Source organism: Babylonia areolata, chromosome 26 (genome assembly GCF_041734735.1).
Source record: "Babylonia areolata isolate BAREFJ2019XMU chromosome 26, ASM4173473v1, whole genome shotgun sequence".
In the NCBI taxonomy this organism is placed as follows: domain Eukaryota; kingdom Metazoa; phylum Mollusca; class Gastropoda; order Neogastropoda; family Buccinidae; genus Babylonia; species Babylonia areolata.
In genome coordinates this window covers 31,884,933-31,908,773 of record NC_134901.1, presented here as the reverse complement: position 1 = coordinate 31,908,773, position 23,841 = coordinate 31,884,933, and the positions used below count along the sequence as shown (strand labels likewise).

Genomic DNA, 23,841 nt, shown 5'->3' with positions numbered 1-23,841 from the left:
ACCACTGGCCACTGCTGACCACAACTGACCACTACTGACCTTAAGTGACCCTCACTGATAACTAAAAATGAGTGTATGTTGTTGTTTTTTAATTTGTGCACTTTGTTATTGGAGAAAGACCCATAAAAGTATATATTTTCTGAAAGGTAAATGAATAAAGAATAGAAAACACACAATGTTTTCCAGTTTTGAATGTTTCCAGTGACATGCAGTTGTTTTGAAATCAGGTTTTCTTTTTTGTCAGATTTTCAACTTGTCCATTACAAACATCAGTCTGGTTATTTGCATGGTAATATGATATTTTTTTGACAAATAGATAATAACAGTACACTCAAGACATACTAGTACAACTACAATAATATTTTTAAAAAAAGACATATAAATGATACATGATTCATTGCGACAACTCTAAGTGATAACAACATAAGTGTGATTGTCCAGTCCTTTCAGTCAAATCAGCTTTCAGTGGTTACGGTAACAAATTCCTGATTTAGATTATCATCTAAAAAAAAAAGAGAGAAAAAGTCAATGCAGTCTGTGTTGTATGGGCCTTTATTCAGTCCACTTAAGTCCGCAATAACAGGCTGAATGTTGTTTGTTGGCCCTTCATCAATCCCCTTAAACATAGTAAGGTTACGCTCCCTCACCTCCACCCCCCTCCTCTTCTCCCTCTCTGACCGGTACTTTTTGTCTAGTTCCCCTCATTCCCCTCACCCTGCATTGGCTCAGTGCCAGGAAAGTTACTCTCACTATGTACTGCTGCTATTTCGGTTGCGTCACTGTCTGTCATGTGATCATCAGTCTTGCAGATCTCTTCATTGCTCCCTTTATTTTCTATTGAATCATCTGATAAAAGTTCATCACTGTCTTCTTCTTCGAGTTGATGTTTCAGTTCTTTCTTAACAGCAGCTATAGAAAGCAGTTTTGGTCATTTTTTATGCACTTCGATCTCAGAGCTTTAGCTGGGTGTCACCATTTTGCTGAGCGTGCGACAAGTCAAAACACAGCCAGTAATCCAGTGAAATCGCTCAAATAAAGGACTACCTCATGACGTAGATGGGGTTTTTAGTTATCAATAGAATCTAGAATGATTCCCCAAACTAAAGCTACCAGTGTTTTTGTCAACAGACTTAAAACAAACCAGAGAACAGATAGAATATTTCAGTGAGGAGTTATCTTGTTACTGTGGCAGCAAAGTATATACATTTGCGTTGATAAGTTATCTCATCATACAGGCAGCCTAGGGGTTAAGTACCTGATAATGTTGTGATGATTCCATTACGTAACTGTTGTTATTGTTGTTTTAAATCCAAGTAAAAAAAAATTCCCATGAAATCAAGTGGTTATAAATTCATTGCATCACAATTAATTCCAGGATTCCCAGTTGAATTTGGTTTTGTTGGGTACCTGTGGCCCAGTATTACATCAGAGTTTGATGGGGAAAAAAAGGCCACCCAGCTGTGTGTTGGCACCCAGCCAACAGATACTGCCATCCCCAACTGGTGGCAAGTCTGACTGACAACCTTTTCCACACACTCCTTCCCTTTCAATGCTACATATGTAGTGTTACAGGGCTTGTGCTGGAAACTGGTTCATGTTCACTGTTACTTTACTCCTGGCGTGTTACAGATGCAGATAGACCAGTCTCGGGCACAAAACTTACATCACCGTTACTTTCTCTCTTGTGTCATGAAGTGGGTTGTGACTGTTATCATCATATGTCAGATCTGTACCTGAATCACCACCCTCACCTTAACACAGGTTTTCTTCTCCACAGTCCTTTCTTTCAGTATTTGTTGAGCCACTTTCAAGGCTGTAAATGGCTGTATCAGCCGAGAATTGCTGAAAATTGGACATGAGAGTTACATTCCTGAGGCACACAACAGTGCAATAAAAGGTACCTAAGTTTCACATCCCAAGGCAGGAAATGGGTTAAAGATCCTATAATCTGTGTCAGTATTTGGTGGATTGTGGAAACATGAACACACCCATCATGCACATATCTGAGAAAGAGTATCATTGCCAAAATATGTGTGTGAAATCTCTTTGGCTGATTTTCAGTTTGTTCTTACTTCAAGGAAAGATTGTTGTTGTGTTGGATGTATTATTTGGTGTTAAATGGTGAACACTTTGCAGTTTGGAGCCTTTTTTGACAGTCATTATACCACCGTCAGTGTTAGCTGTGCTGTAAGTAGAGGTCCCAACCTGTACAAAACCCACTGTATTTTAGCATTGGGAAGTGAACTGAATGTACAAAAGAAAACCCACTTCATTAAAGAATTGTAAGGTGGTAAACATTTTGATGAAATTAATCACTATTTTGGTGATTCTGCCCAGCATTTGTAAAATTCCTTCACTGTTGAAATGTCACCAAATACATCACAAATGGTATTTGAATTGAAGGCACATGATCTATTTTAGCCAACCACAACACAGTTTAGGTCCATCAGTTTGCAATCTGAAAAAAAAGGAGTATTTGACCAGATGTTCAAACAAACATACATTGTTCAGTTAATCTTAAGATAAATGATTCAACAGCTTTATGGTTAAGCTGATTTTTGCCATGTTATTCTTAACCCGGAGAGCACGATGAGCCACAATCGTGGCTTTCCCTTTGAAGTGCGATGGGCCACGATCGTGGCTCTGTTTACATAAGGTCCGACATCGTACAGCTGTTCTCGGCAGCCTTTGTAAAACTGCCTCGTTCTGGTGTTACTGCCTCCCTGCTTGTGTTGCACAAACTTTGACTGAGTTTACAAGTCCAGATCTTTGTATTTTTTGTAAACAATGAGTGACACTGAAGTTGACAAAGCTCAGGAAATGAGTGACCTTGTCACCAGTGATGATTCGTTTGCTGACAGGGATTCTGGTGAAAACGGTTTTGTTATTTGACACTTGGGCATGCTGGCTTGCTTGTTCATTCGGTTTTGTGTCTCCAGCCACAAAAACTGAGGGGTGGGTGATGGGGGTGGTGAGGGGTGGTAAAGTGGGTTAGGCATGGATCTGTTGCGATTTCTTGACCAAATTATTTTGATTTAAAGCATTCTTGCTGCTTTTGAAAGCAACATGAGCTAAAGGAAACATTTATTTTTGTTTCTGCCTGTGATTGCATAAAGTATTGTAGATGTGCGCATGTGTGGCGTCGGTGGGCATGTCTCAAAGAAATAATACAATGCTTATAATTACATTGTTTCAGTTATATTCATATCATGATTCTGCAGCCAGAACATTTTTTGTACAGTTTAATGCCAATTTTGAGATTTTGACTCTGTAAAAGATGTGAAAATACCTATAAACATTGTGGTTGACGTTTTCGAAAAACAAGTGTGCAAAATTTGTTGATTATATCCTGTGGAATATCTCCAACTATATACAAGGTACAGCCTTTTTCTTACTTTTATCTGATTCTTCATTCACTCTACTTTCCAAAAATGTATAGGTTTACTTATTTATTCTTACTCGATAAGCATACAAATGCCCCAAATCAGAGTACAGGTAGCGGAGGCAAACTATCCCTTTGTTTTAAGCATGATTTCTGTATGTATGTTTTATTATATCCAGCACTTTGAGGGTTAACCCTTACATCACCAGCTATGTTCAAGCTGCTAACATCTGCAAGCTAAGTCAGCTACACAGTACAGATGAAAAATGGCTGTGCAGCAGAGCAGCCAGTGGGAATGTGGGATACTCGGTTTTTTGCTGCCATGTGACACAAACTCTTCTCCACTGTCACTGTCAGCAGCAAAATCATTTTCTTCCAAATGCCTTTTAATTAGACTTGCAGTTTAGCATGGTCTAAAGTGAGGCTGCTGGTTACAATCTGAACTGGTTGAAGAACTCACTATCATTCAAACTAAGTTTTAAAATTAGCCACTGAAAATTGCTCTAAACCTCACGAGAGTTTATTCAACAATGAGAAGGATGTTTCCGGTACATGTAACAGGAGGTGCTGACTAAGTTTGGTGTTATTTTTTGAAGAGTAGCGTAAGTTTGTTAATTCTGATGCTCAAGTTGCCAACAGTAGACAGCAGCGCTCTCCCCACAAGTCGCCACATGGCGACTGTGGTGGTCTCGCATGGCGACTTTGGTGGTCTCACTGCAAGTTGCCGAGCAGCGACTACAGCGACCAAAGGGTGAAAGCAACTCAAATTCTATTCTATTAGTACATGGACTTTCTTTTTTTTTTTTTGCTGGACAACAAAAACAACAAACAAGACATTAGAAACAGCAAAAATAACCTCATATTTTCTAGATTGTCTTTTGACAGGGGTCAGCTCTGTGTTCACCCAAGTCTTTGTTCCCCAAAATTTTCCTTCAGTCAGATCTAATTCCCCTTGGTCTATATACAAGGTGTGTTCAAAAAGTATCCGACCTTTGTTGATAAAAACTACTTGTATCCAGATGCAACAAACTGACACTAATCTACTTCAAAGTAGTCCCCTTGGGCTGCCACACACTTCTCTCAACGGTTCTGCCACTGTTGGAATCAGCGCTGGAACGCCTCTTTTGGGATGGTGTGTGTTGTGTCGAAAGTTCTTAACTTGTTGTCATTAGAATTATCTGCCTTGACGCTCAAGGAATATAGAGGGCATGAGAATAACAACAATGGTCAGGGCCAGAACAGCTGACAGTCTAGTTTCTGTTTGTTTCTTTCTTTTCAGTTATTAAATATTCTTTGTTACACACAAGATGTGTTAAGCTTATTATTTGTCTGAGCGACAACACAACAAAATGGCGACGAGGATGGGATTCATCTGTACCTGGTTAGCTAAGTATTTCATTTGAAGATTTTCTTGAAATATTGTCGATTGGATCGAAAGACGGTTTACTTTGTCAACAGTCATGTTTTCGCTTCCGAGTTTTCCGAAGTTTTCAGTCTTCGAAGATGAACAGTCTGTTGGTACAAGATGGACGAAGTGGATCTCTAAATTTGAAAATATGCTTTGTGGTCTCGATATCACCGAAAACAAGCGCAAGAAAGCTCTTTTATTGCACTACATCGGCGATGAAGCGTACAATATTTTTGACAGCTTCACTGATGAACAGAAAGGTGCAGCTGACGTTTACAATGTTGCAAAAAATTCACTTCAAGAATATTTCACACCAAAGAAAAATATCGCTTATGAAACTTTTCGTTTTCATCAGGCAGTGTAGAATGATGGTGAATCAATTGACACATTTTACACGAGACTTCGTTCTCTAGCTTCTTTGTGTGAATTTGAGAATGTGGACAGAGAAATCCTCACACAGATTTTACATGGATGCAAATCCTCACGACTCCGAAGAGCAGCACTTCGTGACAACTTGTCTCTCACTAGGATTTTAGCTGAAGCACGTGCCATAGAACTTTCAGAAATTAGAGCAGCAGAAATTGAACAGAACATGTCATCAGCAACAAATACTCTCAATGCACTTCAGCTACACAAATCGAGCAAACACGGCAAACGAAACTACAAGTCATATAACTCGTCTCAGTCAGGTGGTTATTTTCATGATAGCCGTCAATCATCTGCATCGTCACGCAGCCATGGACCATTTTCAAGAGGTGGTTTTTCACATAATCACAGTACACCAAAAACATTTCATGGTTCCACACCCAGTGGCGCAGTCTATGGTAACACACGCAGTGGAAATATATGCCACTATTGTGGTGGGTACTTTACCTCACAAAGGACATTGCCCTGCCAAAGGAAAAGAATGCCGCAAGTGCCACAAAATTGGACATTTTGCAAGTGTGTGTGTGATTCATCACAGAAAGTAAGACAGATTGACTTACTTTTGAAAGGCAACCAGATAGTTCCAGTGATGAATCTGTTTTCACTGTTGACAAAAACAAAAATACACACAAAACTCTCATGGTTGATACATTACATTTGCGACCCCAACAAAATTCATCATTGATAGTGGCGCTACTGTAAATGTCATTAGCTCAGACTCATATGCAAAGATAGATTCTGCCGCAAAGCTTCAAGGTCCATGCCCTACAATATATGCATATGGATCAAAAGTGCCTCTTCCTGTCAAGGGTTTTTTTGTCTGCAGATATTACATACAAAGGCAGAAGTACACATGCAAAATTTTATGTTGTTGAGACACCTGATTCACAACATGGCAGTAACCTCCTGAGTGGTGAAACAGCCCAAGCACTAAATATCATCCAGTTTGCTTTCTCTTCAAACACTCCTGAAAACATTATGGATGACTTTCCAACTCTATTTGATGGCAAAACAGGAAAAATCAAAGATGTAAAAATCAAACTACACATTGATCGTGAAGTTCAGCCTGTTAGCCAAACACACAGATGCATCCCTTTTCATGTTAGAAAAGATGTTGAATGTGAACTGGAACGCCTTGAGAAGGCTGACATTATTGAGAAAGTTGAAGGTCCTACTCCATGGGTTAGTCCAACTGTGATTGTCCCAAAGAAGTCTGGTGGTGTCAGATTGTGCATCGACATGAGAGAAGCAAACAAAGCCATAAAAAGAGTAAAACACCTGATACCAACAATCGACGATCTGATTGTAGACCTGAATGGTTCCACTGTTTTCAGCAAACTAGACCTATCAAGTTCATACCACCAGCTTGAACTTGCCCCTGAGAGTCGGTACATCACAACATTTTATACACGCACTGGAATCTGAAGATACAAGCGGTTGCTTTTTGGAGTCAGTGCTGCTGCAGAAATTTTTCAAAATGCCATCTCAGAACTGCTGATTGATATTCCTGGTGCCCAAAATCTCAGCGATGACATTATTATTCATGGAAAAAACCAAGAACATGATGCTAGTTTGCGAGCAGTTGCTGCAGAAGCTACGAGATAGTGGTGCGAAGCTCAACAAAGAAAATTGCATCATCTCTGTTGATAATATAACATTTTTTGGTCACATCTTTAGTGGAAAAGGTGTGTCAGCTGACTCAGAGAAAATTCAAACTATCATCAACAGCAGACCTCCAACATCTGTCAGTGAAGTCAGGTCATTTCTTGGTATGACCCAATATGTTTCCGATACATTCCAAAATATGCAACACTTACTGAAACTTTGAGAAACCTCACCAAGAAGGATTCTATGTGGAAATGGGAGACATCAGAACAGCAAGCATTCAACTGACTGAAGCAAGTTCTCACAAGTGCTCATGTGATGTCCTTCTTTGATCAGAAGAAGCAAACAGTAGTTCTGGTCGATGCAAGTCCGGTCAGTCTTGGTGCCATACTGACACAGGAAGGAAAAGTAATCTGTTACACCAGTTGTGCACTGACAGAGACAGAAAAATGTTACTCACAGACAGACAAAGAAATGCTTGCAGTAGTCTATGGAGTTGAACACTTCCACTTAAACCTGTATGGAGCAGATTTCACAGTCATCACAGACCACAAACCTCTCCTTGGCATCATTTCAAGCAGAAAAGCTACCACAGCTAGAATTGAAAGATGGCGTTTACGTCTGATGCCATACAATTTGACACTTCAGTACAGACCAGGAAGAAATGAGCTCAATCCTACTGACTTCATCAGTCGTCAACCTCAAACCATCCCCAGAAGAGAAAATGCCGGTGAAGTGTATGTGAACTACATCACAAAGAATGCAGTTCCTAAGCCACTAACAATTGATGAAGTTCGTGATGCCACGCAAAAAGACAAAATCCTTCAGAAAGTGATCACTGCAGTTCAGACTGGAAATTGGAGAGAAACTGAAACTTCACAGTATTCAAGATTCTGAGATGGACTGTCTGTGTATGATGGTCTCATTCTTCGGGGACATGGCCTTGTCATACCAGTTTCATTACAAAGGAAAGTCATTGCAATTGCTCACCAAACACACCAAGGAATAGTCAAAACCAAACAATGCATTCAAGAAAAGGTATGGTTCCCAAACATTGATAAGCTAGTAGAAGACACAGTAAAATCCTGCATGCATACCATAAGTACAGTCGGTTTCCGTAAGTCTAGATCATCTCATCTACTTCTGCCAAATGTGTCATCCCCAAATTAGAAAATATTTTCTCTCGACAAGGAATTCCCAAGAAACTCGAGACAGACAATGGCCCCCCTTGTAACAGTAAAGAATTTGCTCATTTCATGACCAGTTTCAGCATTGAACACAGGAAAATAACTCCCATGTGTCCTGAAGCAAATGGAGAAGCAGAAAAATTCATGGCAACACTGAACAAAAACATCCCCTGGAAGTCCCAGCTACCCACTTTTCTCCATTTCTACCAAGGCACTTCACACTCCACCACTGGTGTGTCCCCATTCAAAGCGTTGACAGGACGAAAAATGAACATTGGCTTGCCTGAACTTCCTCAAACTACTCTCCTTACCCCAAGTCAAACACATGCCAAAATTGCCCACAATGATTCAACCTCCAAGTCCAAGATGAAAACATGTATCGATGAGAAGCGTCACACCTGTCCCTCAAAATTCAACGTTGGTGATCAAGTTGCTTGTGAAACAGCCAAAAATCAACAAATTCACACACCCATACAACCCCAAGCCGTACATGATTACCCAAATGAAAGGTTCAATGATCACAGCACAACAAGGCCCAAAACAAATCACACGGAATTCCGCACATTTCAAACTCATACATCCATCTCCTTTTGAGGAGGAGGAGGAGAAAGAAGAAAGACAGTCACCAAAAGAAAATGATGATTGTTTGAAAATGATGATTGTTTGTCGCCCAGATCTCTTCCAAATACACCTTACAGAACCACACAAAATTCAACATCACTAACACAAGCTGCAATGCCTTGCAATTTGCAGACGTCATCTTCACCAAGAATGTTGACATTCAGTCCTACATAGAACACATCAGTCAACACACCTGCCTCGTCATCAGCGACTCAAAGACCCACTCGCATACGTAAAACACCAGCATACCTCCAAGACTATGTCCTGAATTGATCATACAAGAACTATGGTTCATAAACTGATTAATGTGTCAAGTCATGTTTGTTGTTCACTTTTTTTTTTTTTATATAAGTCAAGCAAGATTTATAGATAAACTCAACAAGTTCACCTGAGCTATGCGGAAAACGTGTGAAATGATAATATGGCGAATATTCATTATTCACTTCCCGTTAATTGCAAGTTTCTTATCAATTCTATACAATTTTCATTCACGAAGGTAAAACCCTAAAGAACAGTCTTATTTCAAAATGAAGAATAGACATTTCAACAAAGACATTACCTGGCTGAAAAATCATCTTTTGCTTCAAAGTGAAGAATGGATACTCCAAAACAAAGACAGTAATACCTCAAATCTTCACTTGTGCTATAATGCATGTTCTAATTTTATAAACACTTAATTGCACATTTTTCATTCAAAGGTGGGGAGGAATGTTGTGTTGAAAGTTCTTAACTTGTCATTAGAATCATCAGCCTTGACGCTCAAGGAATATAGAGGGCGTGAGAACAACAACAATAACAACAATGGTCAGGGCCAGAACAGCTGACAGTCTAGTTTCTGTTTGTTTCTTTCTTTTCAGTTATTAAATATTCTTTGTTACACACGAGATGTGTTAAGCTTATTATTTGTCTGAGCGACAACACAACAGTGTGCAGCTGGTCCATCACATTCTGCATGATGTCTTCTCTGACCTGAAATCTGGTCCCTTTCAGGGGCATTTTCAGCTGTGGGAACAGCCAGAAGTCACACGGAGCCATGTCGGGGGAGTAGGGAGCCTGAAGAAGCACAGGTGTGCATCACCAGGGTCCTCAGTTGGTCAATGACGATCTCATTTCGGGATGTTGAGGGCCAACCAGAACGTGCTTCACTCTCCACTGATGTGTGGCCATATTTGAAGTGGTTGTACCACTCCTTTATGTGTGTGGTGCCCATTGCTTCATCCCCGAAGGCCTGTTGAATCTTGCGGATCGTTTCCACTTGGGAATCGCCAAGCTTGACACAAAATTTGATGCAGTAATAGAGTTGTTCAAGTTTTTCAGTCATTTTGTGAAAAACGAAAATCAGACGGCACTCACTTCCTCACTCATCGGCGGTCTGCTGTCAACTGACAGCTTCTGCAGGCTGGAAAAAATTCACATATGCGCATTAGGGTCGCATACATACGTGCTTCAAACCACGCCTCCCTAGGTTCATTTGTTTACGCACGAAAAATTAAGGTCGGATACTTTTTGAACACACATCGTATACCCCATGTTTATGTTCCCCCAGGTCTGTATTCCTGCAGGTCTATGTTCCCCCAGGTCTGTATTCCCCCAGGTCTGTATTCCTGCAGGTCTATGTTCCCCCAGGTCTGTATTCCCCCAGGTCTGTATTCCTGCAGGTCTGTGTTCCCCCAGGTCTGTATTCCCCCAGGTCTGTATTCCTGCAGGTCTATGTTCCCCCAGGTCTGTATTCCCCCAGGTCTGTATTCCTGCAGGTCTATGTTCCCCCAGGTCTGTATTCCTGCAGGTCTATGTTCCCCCAGGTCTGTATTCCTGCAGGTCTGTGTTCCCCCAGGTCTGTATTCCTGCAGGTCTATGTTCCCCCAGGTCTGTATTCCTGCAGGTCTGTGTTCCCCCAGGTCTGTATTCCTGCAGGTCTGTGTTCCCCCAGGTCTGTATTCCTGCAGGTCTGTGTTCCCCCAGGTCTGTATTCCTGCAGGGCTATGTTCCCCCAGGTCTGTTTTCCTGCAGGGCTATGTTCCCCCAGGTCTGTATTCCTGCAGGGCTATGTTCCCCCAGGTCTGTTTTCCTGCAGGTCTGTGTTCCCCCAGGTCTGTTTTCCTGCAGGGCTATGTTCCCCCAGGTCTGTGTTCCCCCAGGTCTGTGTTCCCCCAGGTCTATGTTCCCCCAGGTCTGTGTTTCCCCAGGTCTGTATTCCTGCAGGTCTGTGTTCCCCCAGGTCTGTGTTCCCCCAGGTCTGTATTCCTGCAGGTCTGTGTTCCCCCAGGTCTGTTTTCCTGCAGGTCTGTGTTCCCCCAGGTCTGTGTTCCCCCAGGTCCATGTTTCTCACACTGCTGACCACTATTGACCACAAACCAAAAGTGCTCAGACTGCATTATGTTGTCACATCTGAGCATTATCTTGTCTTGGCAGGTGTTGGACCGCTGTCTGACCACTGATTACCACTATCACTGTTCAGCTTGCATCACTTTATATGCAGTATTGGGAAGTCTTGGCAGGATTCAACAATTAGCTGATCACTATTGATTATTTTTGGCCATTACTGTTCATTACTTGCCACTGGTGACCACTACTAACCATGACAGATTTTCAGATTGAGTTGTTACATTTTTGCATTATGACATTCTGGTGTGGCATGTGAAAGAAGTGTGTGTGTGTGTGTGTGTGTGTGTGTGAAAAAGAGAGAATAGTTTGCTGACTACATTTCTACAGCAGTTGTCAAGAAACTGAGTGAATGATAGTCTGAAAATGAGTAGAATACCAGAACTTTTGATTATAATTCATGACCTGTGTATAGGTATGTGGACACATTTTTTAGTTTTCATACATTTTCTAGGTTCATTTCAGCAGTTTTTATTTACAATCTATAATTCAGAAAGTATATGAAATTTGTATATCTCATATATATGGTTCACTCATCACTAACCAGAATGTTTAAGTAAGCGTTAAGCCTCTAACTATCAAAAATTGAAAGTCTGTTCATTTTCCTTTCAGAAAAGTATGGGTTATGTATACTTTCCTGCAGTGGTTTGCAGTAAGGAACCTGGCAAATAAGAAGCATAAGTCAAAATGATGCCTGACGCTGAAGGGGTATAATGTACACAGGTAGACCTGGGGGAACATAGACCTGAAGGAACTTAGAACTGGGAGAACATAGACATCCTCACTATCATAACAGCTAAATTGACTAAAATGTCTTTGCAAAAAATACAGAAAAGGAAGAAAAAAAAATCCATACTATTGAACGTTTTTAGGGTGTATTGTAGAGGCGAATGTGTACCTGACAATGAGGGAGATGGTGAGGGTGTATTGTAGAGGTGGGTGTGTACCTGATGATGAGGGAGATGGTGAGGGTGTATTGTAGAGGTGGGTGTACCTGATGATGAGGGAGATGGTGAGGGTGTATTGTAGAGGTGAATGTGTACCTGATGATGAGGGAGATGGTGAGGGTGTATTGTAGAGGTGAATGTGTACCTGATGATGAGGGAGATGGTGAGGGTGTATTGTAGAGGTGGGTGTGTACCTGATGATGAGGGAGATGGTGAGGGTGTATTGTAGAGGTGGGTGTGTACCTGATGATGAGGGAGATGGTGAGGGTGTATTGTAGAGGTGGGTGTGTACCTGATGATGAGGGAGATGGTGAGGGTGTATTGTAGAGGTGGGTGTGTACCTGATGATGAGGGAGATGGTGAGGGTGTATTGTAGAGGTGAATGTGTACCTGATGATGAGGGAGATGGTGAGGGTGTATTGTAGAGGTGGGTGTGTACCTGATGATGAGGGAGATGGTGAGGGTGTATTGTAGAGGTGTGTACCTGATGGTTAGGGAGATGGTGAGGGTGTATTATAGAGGTGAGTGTGTATGTGATGATGAGGGAGATGGTGAGGGTGTATTGTACAGGTGAGTGTATACCTGATGATGAGGGAGATAGTGAGGGTGTATTGCAGAGGTGAGTGTATTCCTGATGACAAGGGAGATGGTGAGGGTGTATTGTACAGGTGAGTGTATACCTGATGATGAGGGAGTTAGTGAGGGTGTATTGCAGAGGTGAGTGTATTCCTGATGACAAGGGAGATGGTGAGGGTGTATTGTGCAGGTGAGTGTATACCTGATGATGAGGGAGATGGTGAGGGTATATTGTACAGGCGATTGTGTACCTGATGATGAGGGAGATGGTGAGGGTGTATTGTGCAGGTGAGTGTGTATCTGATGATGAGGGAGATGGTGAGGGTGTATTGTAGAGGTGAGTGTGTACCTGATGATGAGGGAGATGGTGAGGATGTATTGTAGAGGTGAGTGTGTACCTGATGATGAGGGTGTATTGTAGAGGTGAGTGTGTACCTGATGATGAGGGAGATGGTGAGGGTGTATTGTAGAGGTGAGTGTTTACCTGATGATGAGGGTGTATTGTAGAGGTATGTGTCGCAGGTGTGGGACCGGCGCACACTGAGGGAGGACCACGCCAGACCTGTGGGCTGTATGGCTGGCCATGTGGATGGCATCACCTACATTGACACCAAAGTCAGTTGTCTTTTCCTGCACTGAACTGTTGTCCTTGATCAGTTTGCATTCACACAATGCCAGGAGTTGCAGAGACATAAACACAAGCACACATAACATACATGTTTGCATGGTTAGCTTTTTTTCTAAATTGTTCTATAAGTCTGTGTAGACACATCATGTGCATTTAGTTGAATTCAGTATGTTTTTTCCTGCTCAGATTTATTTGATTTTCATTCAGGACAAGCACACATGCTTGCATGTTTACACATTTAATTCACTCATGTTAAAAGTGCTTGCTTTTGGATGAAGTAAATGGTTTTATGGAAAATTCCAGCCAGGATTTTGAACTCACACACACAAAGGCTGACATGTCTACATACATGTTATCATGCACACTGTTAGACACATATACAGGCATACACACAAGCATACATGCTTACTTGTGAGTTTTCCCATATCATACATACTTGCAAACATGAACACACTGGTGCATGCACATGTACATAGGAGCATGCACACATGCACACACACACACACACACACACACACACACACTCCTCTGTTTCTCTCCACATCTGCCTGTCTGTCTGTTTTCATTGTGTGATCATGGTGTGTTGTTTCAGGGAGATGCTCGTTACTTTGTGTCCAACTCCAAAGATCAGACCATCAAGCTGTGGGACGTCCGTGCTTTCTCGTCAAGGGAGGGAGTGGATGTGAGTGCCATTCAGATAAAGAGAAGGAAAAGCAAACCACAGAGAGTTGTGTCCATCAGGAGAGGGTCGGTGGGAGCTGGGGTCAGTTAGGGTGTACCGTCAGTTCTGGATTTGGAGGTGCTGCATGGAGCACTTTACACACATCACCTGATCATTGAAAACGAAAATAGTAAAAAAGCAAAGACCTTGCCCAAGCCACAGGTATCCAGTAAGTTGCAGTCAGCAGCCACACTAACTAGATTCAGTATTGTTCATGATCAAGTCTTTGGTGTGATAAGGAAGATAGGGAAATGTCAGACATTAAGTGTTTTCGATGAATTAGAGATTAATTGGAGATATGAAGTTGTGGCATAGTGGTAACGTCTGCCTCAGAAGAAAGAGAATCTCAGTGTACAGTTTCCCCCTCCACTAGACCTTGAGTAGTGGTCAGGATGCTAGTAATTTTGATGAGAAGATAAACTAAGGTCCCATGTGGAACTTGCACTTAGTGTTGGTAAAAGAGTCCCAGGCAAAATCTTGAAGCAAAATCAACTGTAATATATGTTTGTGTATGTGTGTGTGTGATTGCATGTGTGTGGCTTTACTGAATGACACAGGAAATGAATTGTGAACACCTGAAGGCAGTTCTCACTTGGGTCTGCTAGAAACCCCATGTAAACCCATGATTTCTCACTATCCCACGATTTCTCTCACTGTAAGGGAAATCGTGGGATTGCAAGAAATTGTGGTCACTCTACTCCCATGTTTTCTTTCAATTGCGAGAAATCATGGGGGGCGCCTCCACGATTTTTCACAATATGTTAGAAATGGAAGGAAGTCCCCCTTATTTTTGTCAAAAATATTTCCTTTATCAATGGAGTTGGTTTCTTGTCTTTTCCCAATGCAAATCTTAGAGAAAAATGATAATAATAATAATAATAAATATTATATTTATATAGCACTGAATCTTGTGCAGAAACAAATCAGAGCGCTTTCGCACCAGTCATTCAAATGCATGCATAACTCTAAAACTGGAGAGAAAAAAACTGAAGACGAGGAAGAGGCAGGGAAGGGAGGCTGTTTTGGGAAGAGGTGGATTTTAAGGCCAGACTTGAAAGAGCTGAGAGTGGAGACCTGACGAAGCGAAAGAGTAAGTTCATTCCAAGGTCTAGAGACAGAGAAAGAACAGCGGCCAACAGTCGAGTGTTTGAATCTGGGTATGCGTAAACAGATTGGATCTGAAACTGATCGTAGAGAGCGAGATGGAGTGTAGAGGTGAAGGCCACAGAGATAGGAAGGGGCAGAGTTGTGAATACATTTATAACATAGAGTGCTAATCTTGTACTTTATTCTGTGTGTGACAGGGAGCCAGTAGAGATGTTGCAAAAGAGGAGTGATGTGCTCAGATCTTTTCTTTCTGAGGACGAGTCTGGCAGCAGAGTTTTGTATGCGTTGAAGGGACTGAATGGATGAAACAGGCAAACCAGACAATAGAAAGTTACGGTTGTCAAGGCGAGAGAGAATGAGAGAAACAACAGGTCTAGATGTTGCATCAGTGGACAGATATTTCTGGACAGAACTGATGTGCCGCAATTGACAGTAGCAGGATTGACATGTCCAATACATTTTTGCATGGACAGTGTGTTGTCAAGGACAACACCGAGGCTCCTGACTGAACTGGAAAGAGGGATGGATGTACTGCCAAGTTTGATTGTGTCAGTTGTGATTGAAGACAGTTTTTGTTTAGTTCCTATGATCATTGCTTCAGTTTTGTCCACGTTCAGTTGTAACTATTTAGAGTCATCCAGTTTTCTGTGTCCAGGAAGCGGTTGGATGTTTCTTGCAAGAGCGACGACAGTTTTTCAGGGGTATCACTCTTCTGAAGTTGAGTATCATCAGCATAAGAATGATGACTGATGTTATGGCGGTTGATAATTTCAGTGAGAGAAGCAGTGTACAGTGTGAAGAGCATTGGGCCTAAAACAGATCCCTGTGGGACTCCATGTTCAATTTTAATGGGTTCAGATTGGAAATGATCAACAGTGACAGACTGGAATTGATCAGTGAGATAAGATTTTAACCAGTTTAGAACAGTGCCATTGATACCAAATGTAAAATGAAGATGGGAAAGAAGGATTGAATGGTCTATCATGTCAAAGGTGGCTGACAAGTCGAGAAGAGTGAGAAGGGAAATTTTTCCGGAGTCGGACACTAGCAGTAGATTATTCAGGATGTGGAGGAGAGTGGTTTTGGTGTTGTGGTCAGCGCAATAGGCAGACTGAAATGGGTGGATGAGATTGTGGAAACTAAGGTGGTTGTTGAGCTTTTTAGGATAGCTTTTTCAAGGAGTTTGGACATGAATGGAAGATTAGAAACTGGTCAATAGTTTTTCAAAATGTTTGCGTCAAGGTTGGATTTCTTCAGAACAGGCCGGATGATTACAGTTTTGAAAGTGGATGGAAACGTTCCAGTGAGAAGGGACGACTTGACAATATTGGTGATTGTGGGGAGAAGCTGTGAGACACACTGGGTAAAGACAGAGGCTGGTATAGGATCGAGCTCACAGGATTGTCATTTCTTTCAGGATTTCATGGACTTCTGTTTCAGTCAATGGATTAAAGGAATGGAGAGGAATTGGGGATCAGGATGAGCAGGTTGGAAAGACATTTGGTCTAAGATGGTAACGAATATTTTGGACTTTGTTGAAAAAGAAAGAGGAGAAGACATTGGGCAGTTCAGATAAAGTGTAGGCAGAAGGAAGAGGACTCTTTTTTGCAGTACCGAGAAGATTTGACCTGATAGAATAAAGAGATATGGTGGATGTGGCATCGAGAACTTGAGAAGAAAAGAAGTTTGTCTTTACTGATGAGATCATATGTTTGACTTTATTTAATTGTTTTCGGAATATTTGATTGTGAACTTTCAGTTTTGTTGATTGCATCGTCTTTCCAACTGGCAATGTTTGCGTTTTGCAAGTCGAATGTCTTGTGTGTACCATGGAGTGGAAGGTCTATCAGGGAGCATGCGGGTAGTGGGGGTGCATGTTCATCGAGCAGTTGAGAGAGGACAGTGTTGTAATGTGTAGAGATGGCGGTATGGGAAGAAATTTTGGAAAGGCGTTCAGCAGCTTGAGAAGAAAAAGTGTTAATGTTGATGGATTTCAGGTTGCAACGAGTAACAGATTTTTTGGTTCTGGTAGGTTTTGAAATATTAAGCGAGAATATGACAGCAGAATGGTCGGAAGAAAGTTTGTCAGTTACAGTCACTGACACTATTATGGTATCAGAGTCAGTCCAACGTATGGCCAGATCTTTGTGTTGGTTCTGTAACGAGTTGAGAGAGAGAATGATTGGACAGAGATAGACATTGGCGTTTGACATCAGTGGAAGTTTGTTTGTCGAAATGAAAATTGAAGTCTCCGAGGATGAAAAGTTTGTCAGAACGAAAATTGTAGTAATCAAGTAATGTTCGGAACTCATCGTGAAACAGAGAAGACGTTAGGTTGTTTTTACGACTAGGAGGATGATGATAGAGACAACAGAAGATGATTGAGTGACCGGGAACACTGAGAGTGACTTCTAGCATGTCAAAGGTATCATGTGGAAAGGCGTGGTTATGGGAGAAGGAAAGGGAAGACTCCAAGATGTCACTGTAGACGATGGCGATGCCACCTCCATGAGACAGTTGAGGAAGTGACTTAGTTTTGTATCCAGGGGTGTCATTTGTTTCAGTTTTGGGTTTGTGACCTTGTGACTTTAACCACGTTTTGGTAAGAAATATATCAAAGTTATTTTCAAAAATACAATGTGAAATATAGTCAGTCTTTTGACCAGGGCAGACAGATTGAGCATTGAACAGACAGGCATGAAAGAGATCAGAGGTAAAGAGAGAGGAATCTAATGGTGAAGCAGGTGAGTCTGGCAGACAGACAGTGGAAGAAGAAGACAGTGACTGAGCAGTGGAGGACAGTGGGAAGGAAAAAAAAGGTCCGGAAGTTGAGACAGGTGTGGCAGGAGTAGGAAGTGGAGCAGAGGCTATCACGGGAGATACATTGCAGTTTGAAATATTGTCATCAGCGGGGACAGTATCACAGGAAGTAAAAATGTCAGCATGAACACGTGTGTTGAGGTTGGAAGCAGCACAGACAGCACCGCATAAAGTGGATGTGTCAGCACACACAGGTAACACATTAGGAGTACTGTCAGTAGTACTGATGTTGCACACGGCGGGAACAACATCACAGGATATTCCAGACAGGTCAGCAGATGTGACGTTGTCAGTGACAGTGACAGCAACAGCAGGGCTGACATCGGGGACAGGAGGATGGTCAGTGCAGGGGAGAGAGCCCTACAAACGACAGTCTGTCCGCTCTGGTTCCTCTCTTTGTTTTCGGTTTGCCGATGCCCAGGCTTGTGATGTATTGTGTTGTGTCATTGTGTAGTCTGCGGTGTTTATGCCATGGTGTACTTAGCAAAGGTCTGATGTCATTGATGTTCACCATGGTGATAGTGGCAGTACAAGAGCAGAGGTCAAACGGTATGAGAGGGCTGGGCACGTGCCAAAAGGCAGAGTATCGTAGGCAGGACAAAGATGGTCGTTGACACGACAGTATCAGTATCAGTAGCTCAAGGAGGCGTCACTGCGTTCGGACAAATCTATATACGCTACACCACATCTGCCAAGCAGATGCCTGACCAGCAGCGTAACCCAGTGCGCTTAGTCAGGCCTTGAGAAAAATAAATAAATAATAAAATAAAATGAAATAAAAAGAAATAAATCAATAAATAAATAATAGATAAATACATAAAAAGAACTACTACTACTGTGGTTCGTCCGTCGGGATCAACGAGGACCATCTGGTCATCCTGGGGGTGGGTGGGTTGGGCTCTGTGGGTGCGCAGATGACTGGTCAGGCCAATTCGCGCCTGGAAGGTTCTGACGCAGTGTGGACAGGGGATGGTGGCGGCTGTCGGGGACTTGCTGGCCCTGCTTTTCCTGGCCTGTCTGCGTTGCTCTGCTGCAGCGATTCTGTTCGCCTCACAGGATTTGGCGCCTTTGTGGACAGCTGAACGCCACTTTGGTCTGTCCATTGCATTCAGCTCCCATGTGTCGTGGCTGATGTTGAAGGCCTTCAGAGAAGCTTTCAGAGTGTCTTTGAAGCACTTCTTTTGGCCTCCATGGGAGCGCTTGCCATGTTGGAGTTCGCCGTACAGCAGTTTCTTGGGGAGCCGGTGGTCTGGCATGCGAACTACATGGCCTGCATCAAGATGGTGTAGATGCTGGGCAAGTTTGCACGAGTGAGCACCTCTGTCAGGGATATTCTCTTGCCACTTTATGCCGAGAAGTTTTCTGAGGCTGGTGGTGTGGAAGTGGTTCAGCTTTTTGGCGTGGCGTTTGTAGACCGTCCATGATTCACATCCATAGAGCAGTGTGGTGAGAACTATGGCCTTGTATACTTTGAGCTTCGTCTCCAGAGTGATGCCTCTCCTGTTCCAATCATTCTTATGGAGTCTGCCGAAGGCAACGCTGGCTTTGGCGAGTCTGGCATTCACCTTGTCATCGATGACAACTGTGCGAGAGAGTGTACTGCCCAGGTATGTGAACTTGTCATTCAGTCGTTGCCTGTTGATGAAGATGTTTGGTTCAACGTAAGGCTTTCCTGGAGCTGGCTGGAGCATCACCTCATTCTTCTTTGTGCTGATTGTGAGGCCAAAGTTGTCACAGGCAGCAGAGAACTTGTCGACGCTGTGTTGCATGTCAGCTTCGGAGGCAGCGTTGAGAGCGCAGTCATCAGCAAACAGGAAGTCGTTGACAGTGTCTGTCCTCACCTTGGTTTTTGCTTGAAGCCTCCTAAGGTTGAAGAGTGAGCCATCTGTGCGGTACCTGATGCCAATGCCTATGTCAGCGTCTCTGAAGGCATCTGTCAGCATGGCTGAAAACATGAGACTGAACAGGGTGGGGGCAAGAACACACCCTTGCTTGACTCCGTTGGAGACAGGGAATGGTTCTGAAGTCTCTCCGTTGTCTTGGACTCGGGCCAACATCCCATCGTGTAGTTGCCGTATGATGGTGATGAACTTTCTGGGACATCCGTACTTCGCCATAATTCTCCAAAGGCCATCTCTGCTAACAGTATCGAAGGCCTTGGTCAGATTGACATAGGTGGAGTAAAGGTCGGCGTTCTGTTCCTGACACTTCTCCTGGAGCTGCCTGGCAGCAAACACCATGTCGATAGTCCCGCGTTCTTTCCGGAAGCCACACTGGCTCTCTGGTAGGAGACCTTGCTCAAGGTGCGCTATGAGACGGTTGAGTAGCACTCTGGCCAGAGTCTTGCCTGCGACGGACAGCAGGGATATTCCACGATGGTTGTCACAGGCCTGACGATTTCCTTTGCGCTTGTACAGGTGTATGATGGAAGTGTCTTTGAAGTCCTGTGGAACTGCCTCATGCTGCCAGATGAGCTGGAACAGCTGATGAAGCTTCTCAGTCAGCGCCATACCATCTTCTTTGTAGACCTCAGCTGGAATGGAGTCTGAGCCGGGGGCTTTGCCATTGGATAGCAGACGGATAGCTTTCTGGGTCTCCTCCAGAGTTGGAATGGCATCCATCGACTCACTGACTGGCACCTGGGGGAGTCAGTTGATGGCTTCATCATTGATGGTGGAAGGACGGTTCAGTACGCTGTCAAAGTGTTCAGTCCATCTCTCAAGGATCCCGTCCTTGTCAGTGATTAGGGTAGAACCATCAGCACTTAGGAGTGGAGCAGATCCGGAGTTGGTGGGACCGTAGACTTCTTTCAGGCCGTTATAGAAGTTCTTCATGTCGTTCCTGTCTGCAAAGCCCTGGATCTCATCAGCTTTGTTGCTCAACCAGGAATCCTGCATCTGCCGCAGCTTCAGCTGGATGGTGCTGCGTGCACTCTTCAGTATGTCTTTCTTTGACTGTGACTTGGGATCTTCAATGTGGGCTCTGTAGGCTTGGCGTTTGTCTTCGAGCAGCTGCTTGATCTCAGTGCAGTTCTCATCAAACCAGTCTTTGTGCTGCCTGGCAGAAGGCCCACGGCACTCCATGGCAGTGTTGTACACCGTCTCATGCAGTGCACCCCATGCTGCCTCCACATTCTGGTTGTCCAGCACGGTGGACTCAAGGCGTTCCTCCAGGGTGTCAGCAAAGCTCTGCTTGATGTTGCCTAGCTCCAGCTTGTTGACATTCAGGCGTTCGGGTGCTTTCATGCCCTGAGGCCGTCTCTTGGGCTGGATGCGGAGGTTGAGTTTGGAGACGATAAGGCGGTGGTCTGTCCAGCACTCGGCGCCGCACATGGCCCTCGTGACTCGTACGTCCTGCCTGTCCCTCTTCCTGACGATGACAAAGTCGATGAGATGCCAATGCCCAGAGCAAGGATGCATCCATGACGTCCTGTTACGGGTAGGGAGGCAGAAAATGGTGTTTGTGATAAGAAGGTTGTGCTCAGCACATGTCTGGAGAAGTAGTTGACCATTGCTGTTACAGTTACCAACCCCATGCTTCCCAGTCACGCCTTCCCAGGAAGTGCTGTCACAGCCAACTCTCGAGTTAAAGTCACCAAGAATGATGAGCTTGTCTGCGTTGGGAACAGTGGTGATGACAGCGTTCAGGTCCTCGTAGAACTTGTCCTTGATCTCATCCGGATTGGTCATGGTGGGCGTGTAGGCGCTGACAGTGGTGGTAAACTTCTTCCCGTTGCATAAAGGGAGTTTCATCGTCATCAGGCGATCGTTCACTCCTTTCGGGGGGCCAGCCAGCTTGCCAACAAGGGTTGTCTTCACTGCAAAGCCAACTCCAGCCTCACGTCTCTCTTCAGGTCCGCGACTACTCCAAAAGAAGGTGTAGCCTGTGCCTCGCTCACAGAGTTCGCCTTCTTCTGCCAGTCTGGTCTCACTTAAGGCAGCGATGTCAATGTTGTACCTGGCTAGTTCACTCACAATGAGTGCTGTGTGTCTCTGTGGTCTGTCTGAGTCGCCTCTGTCCAGAAGCGTACGCACGTTCCATGTGGCAATGGTCAGTGGGGTGCTCCTTGTTTTCTTCTTTCTTTCCTTTGTGTGTCGACCGCTTGAGTAGGGTCCCCGTCAGCCGCGGTATGCTGACTAGGGTGGTATGGAGCAGGCAATGTTTAGGGCACCTTTTCTAGCCCCTTCCTCATGCCATGGAGGTGAGCAGTGCTGTCCTGAAGAGGGCTGCTCAGTCGCTCAGGGGGCTGCCAATCTCCACCGCTGCTCCAGTCAGTGAAAAACGACCCTATGGCCTGAGCCGCCTGTGTGCAGGTCCGCAGCTATGACTGCCAGTGTACCCACACCTGTCGCTTCGTCGCTCGCCTGTCGCCACAGGGCTTGGGGAAAATGATGGTATGGGATGAAGGATGACTGATGACTTCCGCGATGACTTTGTTTATAGTGAGGAGGACTTGCGCACTGTCGACCTCACTCTCTTGTCCGAGACCGTCTGTATCCAGTGGCAAGACGAGGTCAAGACGACTGGAGATGAAAACGGATGCAGTGGATGACCAGGATGTCCTATGTGCCTCATCCTGCCCTCAGCACTCCACAGTGCTCTGCTGCAACCACCTTCCTCTCCGTTGAACCATGAAGGTTTCTTCCGCTACTTCTACTACTAATAATAATAATATTTATAAGGCGCAAAAACTTGATGAAGTCCACTATAAGCATACAAAAAAACAAAAACAAAAAAAATTGTTAAACATAAATAAAATAAAATAAATAAATAAAAAAGACAACAATGATGATAAATAAGCAAATAAATGTAAACATGCAGACACACATTCACACATACACACACATATGCATAACATATGCACCAAACATGCAGTTTCACAGATATGAAAGCACAATCAAATACACATAAACGTACATGATCCCCAACACACTCACACACACACACACACACACACACATATTACCCTGCACCCCCCCTAGCCCTCCTCCTCCATACACTCATTTCCAGGCTACGTATCGCAGCTTCCACGGCACACACACACACACACACACACATGCACACGCATACACACACACACACACAGACAGAGGCATACTTACTTGTACAAGCACACACACACATACGCCCATATCCCCACCCCCACCCCCACACACATATATACAAATATATATATGCACACCTGCATGTTTCAATATTCCGTTGCTCCCACAGTGTAGGCATGCATACACGCACATACCTCATCCTCTAACCCACCCCCACCCCCAAACCCGCCCGCTCACACACACACACACACACATGCACAGAATTCTCCTGACGCTTGTGTACACTTACACCCTCACGCACGCACACACACGCACACAAACACACACACACAAACACACACACACACACGCACAGAGGCTGCCACTGATTGGCCGCAAGAGGGGTGGGAAAAGATCTCTGATGCCAAGAACGTGGCGTCTAGTGTGGTGCTCAGTCTATTGTATTTGGAAAAGCCCACATGGACTGTGTTCCATTTTGAAGAAATTTGCGCAATGTTGGTTTGGAAATGATGCCGATATTTGTTTGATTTGCAAAGCATCGTGCTCTACCTTTCATGCTAGACTTACGGCCGCTCCCTTTCTCTACCTTTATTTCTTTGAGGCGATTGATGGTGTGATGGCCTTGTACCTGTTCTTTTTGATATTCTTGACTTTTCTGAGGATTTAAGATTTTCCTAGATGTAGTTCGCTTGTTTTTGCTTTACCAGCAAGTCTGTCAGCTCACTCATTTCCCTTTGTCTCCTGCATGTCCCGGTTAGTATGACCATGTACATTTTTTAATCTGAAAGTTGCGCATTGCCTTATGCCACTCTGGGCTTCCCATTCCATTTTCAATTTTCTGTATGAGGTTCATTGAGTCAGTTAGAATCATGGCATGTTGGTTTCCGGGCATATGGATAGACGGTAGTCACTGGAAGGCATGTGTCACAGCTTCAGCTTCCATCGTTAGCATGGAAGTTGTGACTTTGTAGGCAGCATTCTCTTCC

The 23,841-nt window shown here is 43.8% G+C and overlaps 1 protein-coding gene across 1 annotated transcript in view; it reads left to right on the top strand.

Annotated features, from left to right (window-relative positions):
* Positions 1–23,841, top strand: part of LOC143300718 (DDB1- and CUL4-associated factor 11-like) — a 120,209-nt gene that overhangs the window by 51,381 nt on the left and 44,987 nt on the right. The window contains exons 13-14 of the mRNA XM_076614596.1: positions 13,057–13,149; positions 13,755–13,844. Coding sequence (XP_076470711.1) covers positions 13,057–13,149; positions 13,755–13,844 — 183 coding nt within the window. The remainder of the gene's footprint in view (positions 1–13,056; positions 13,150–13,754; positions 13,845–23,841) is intronic.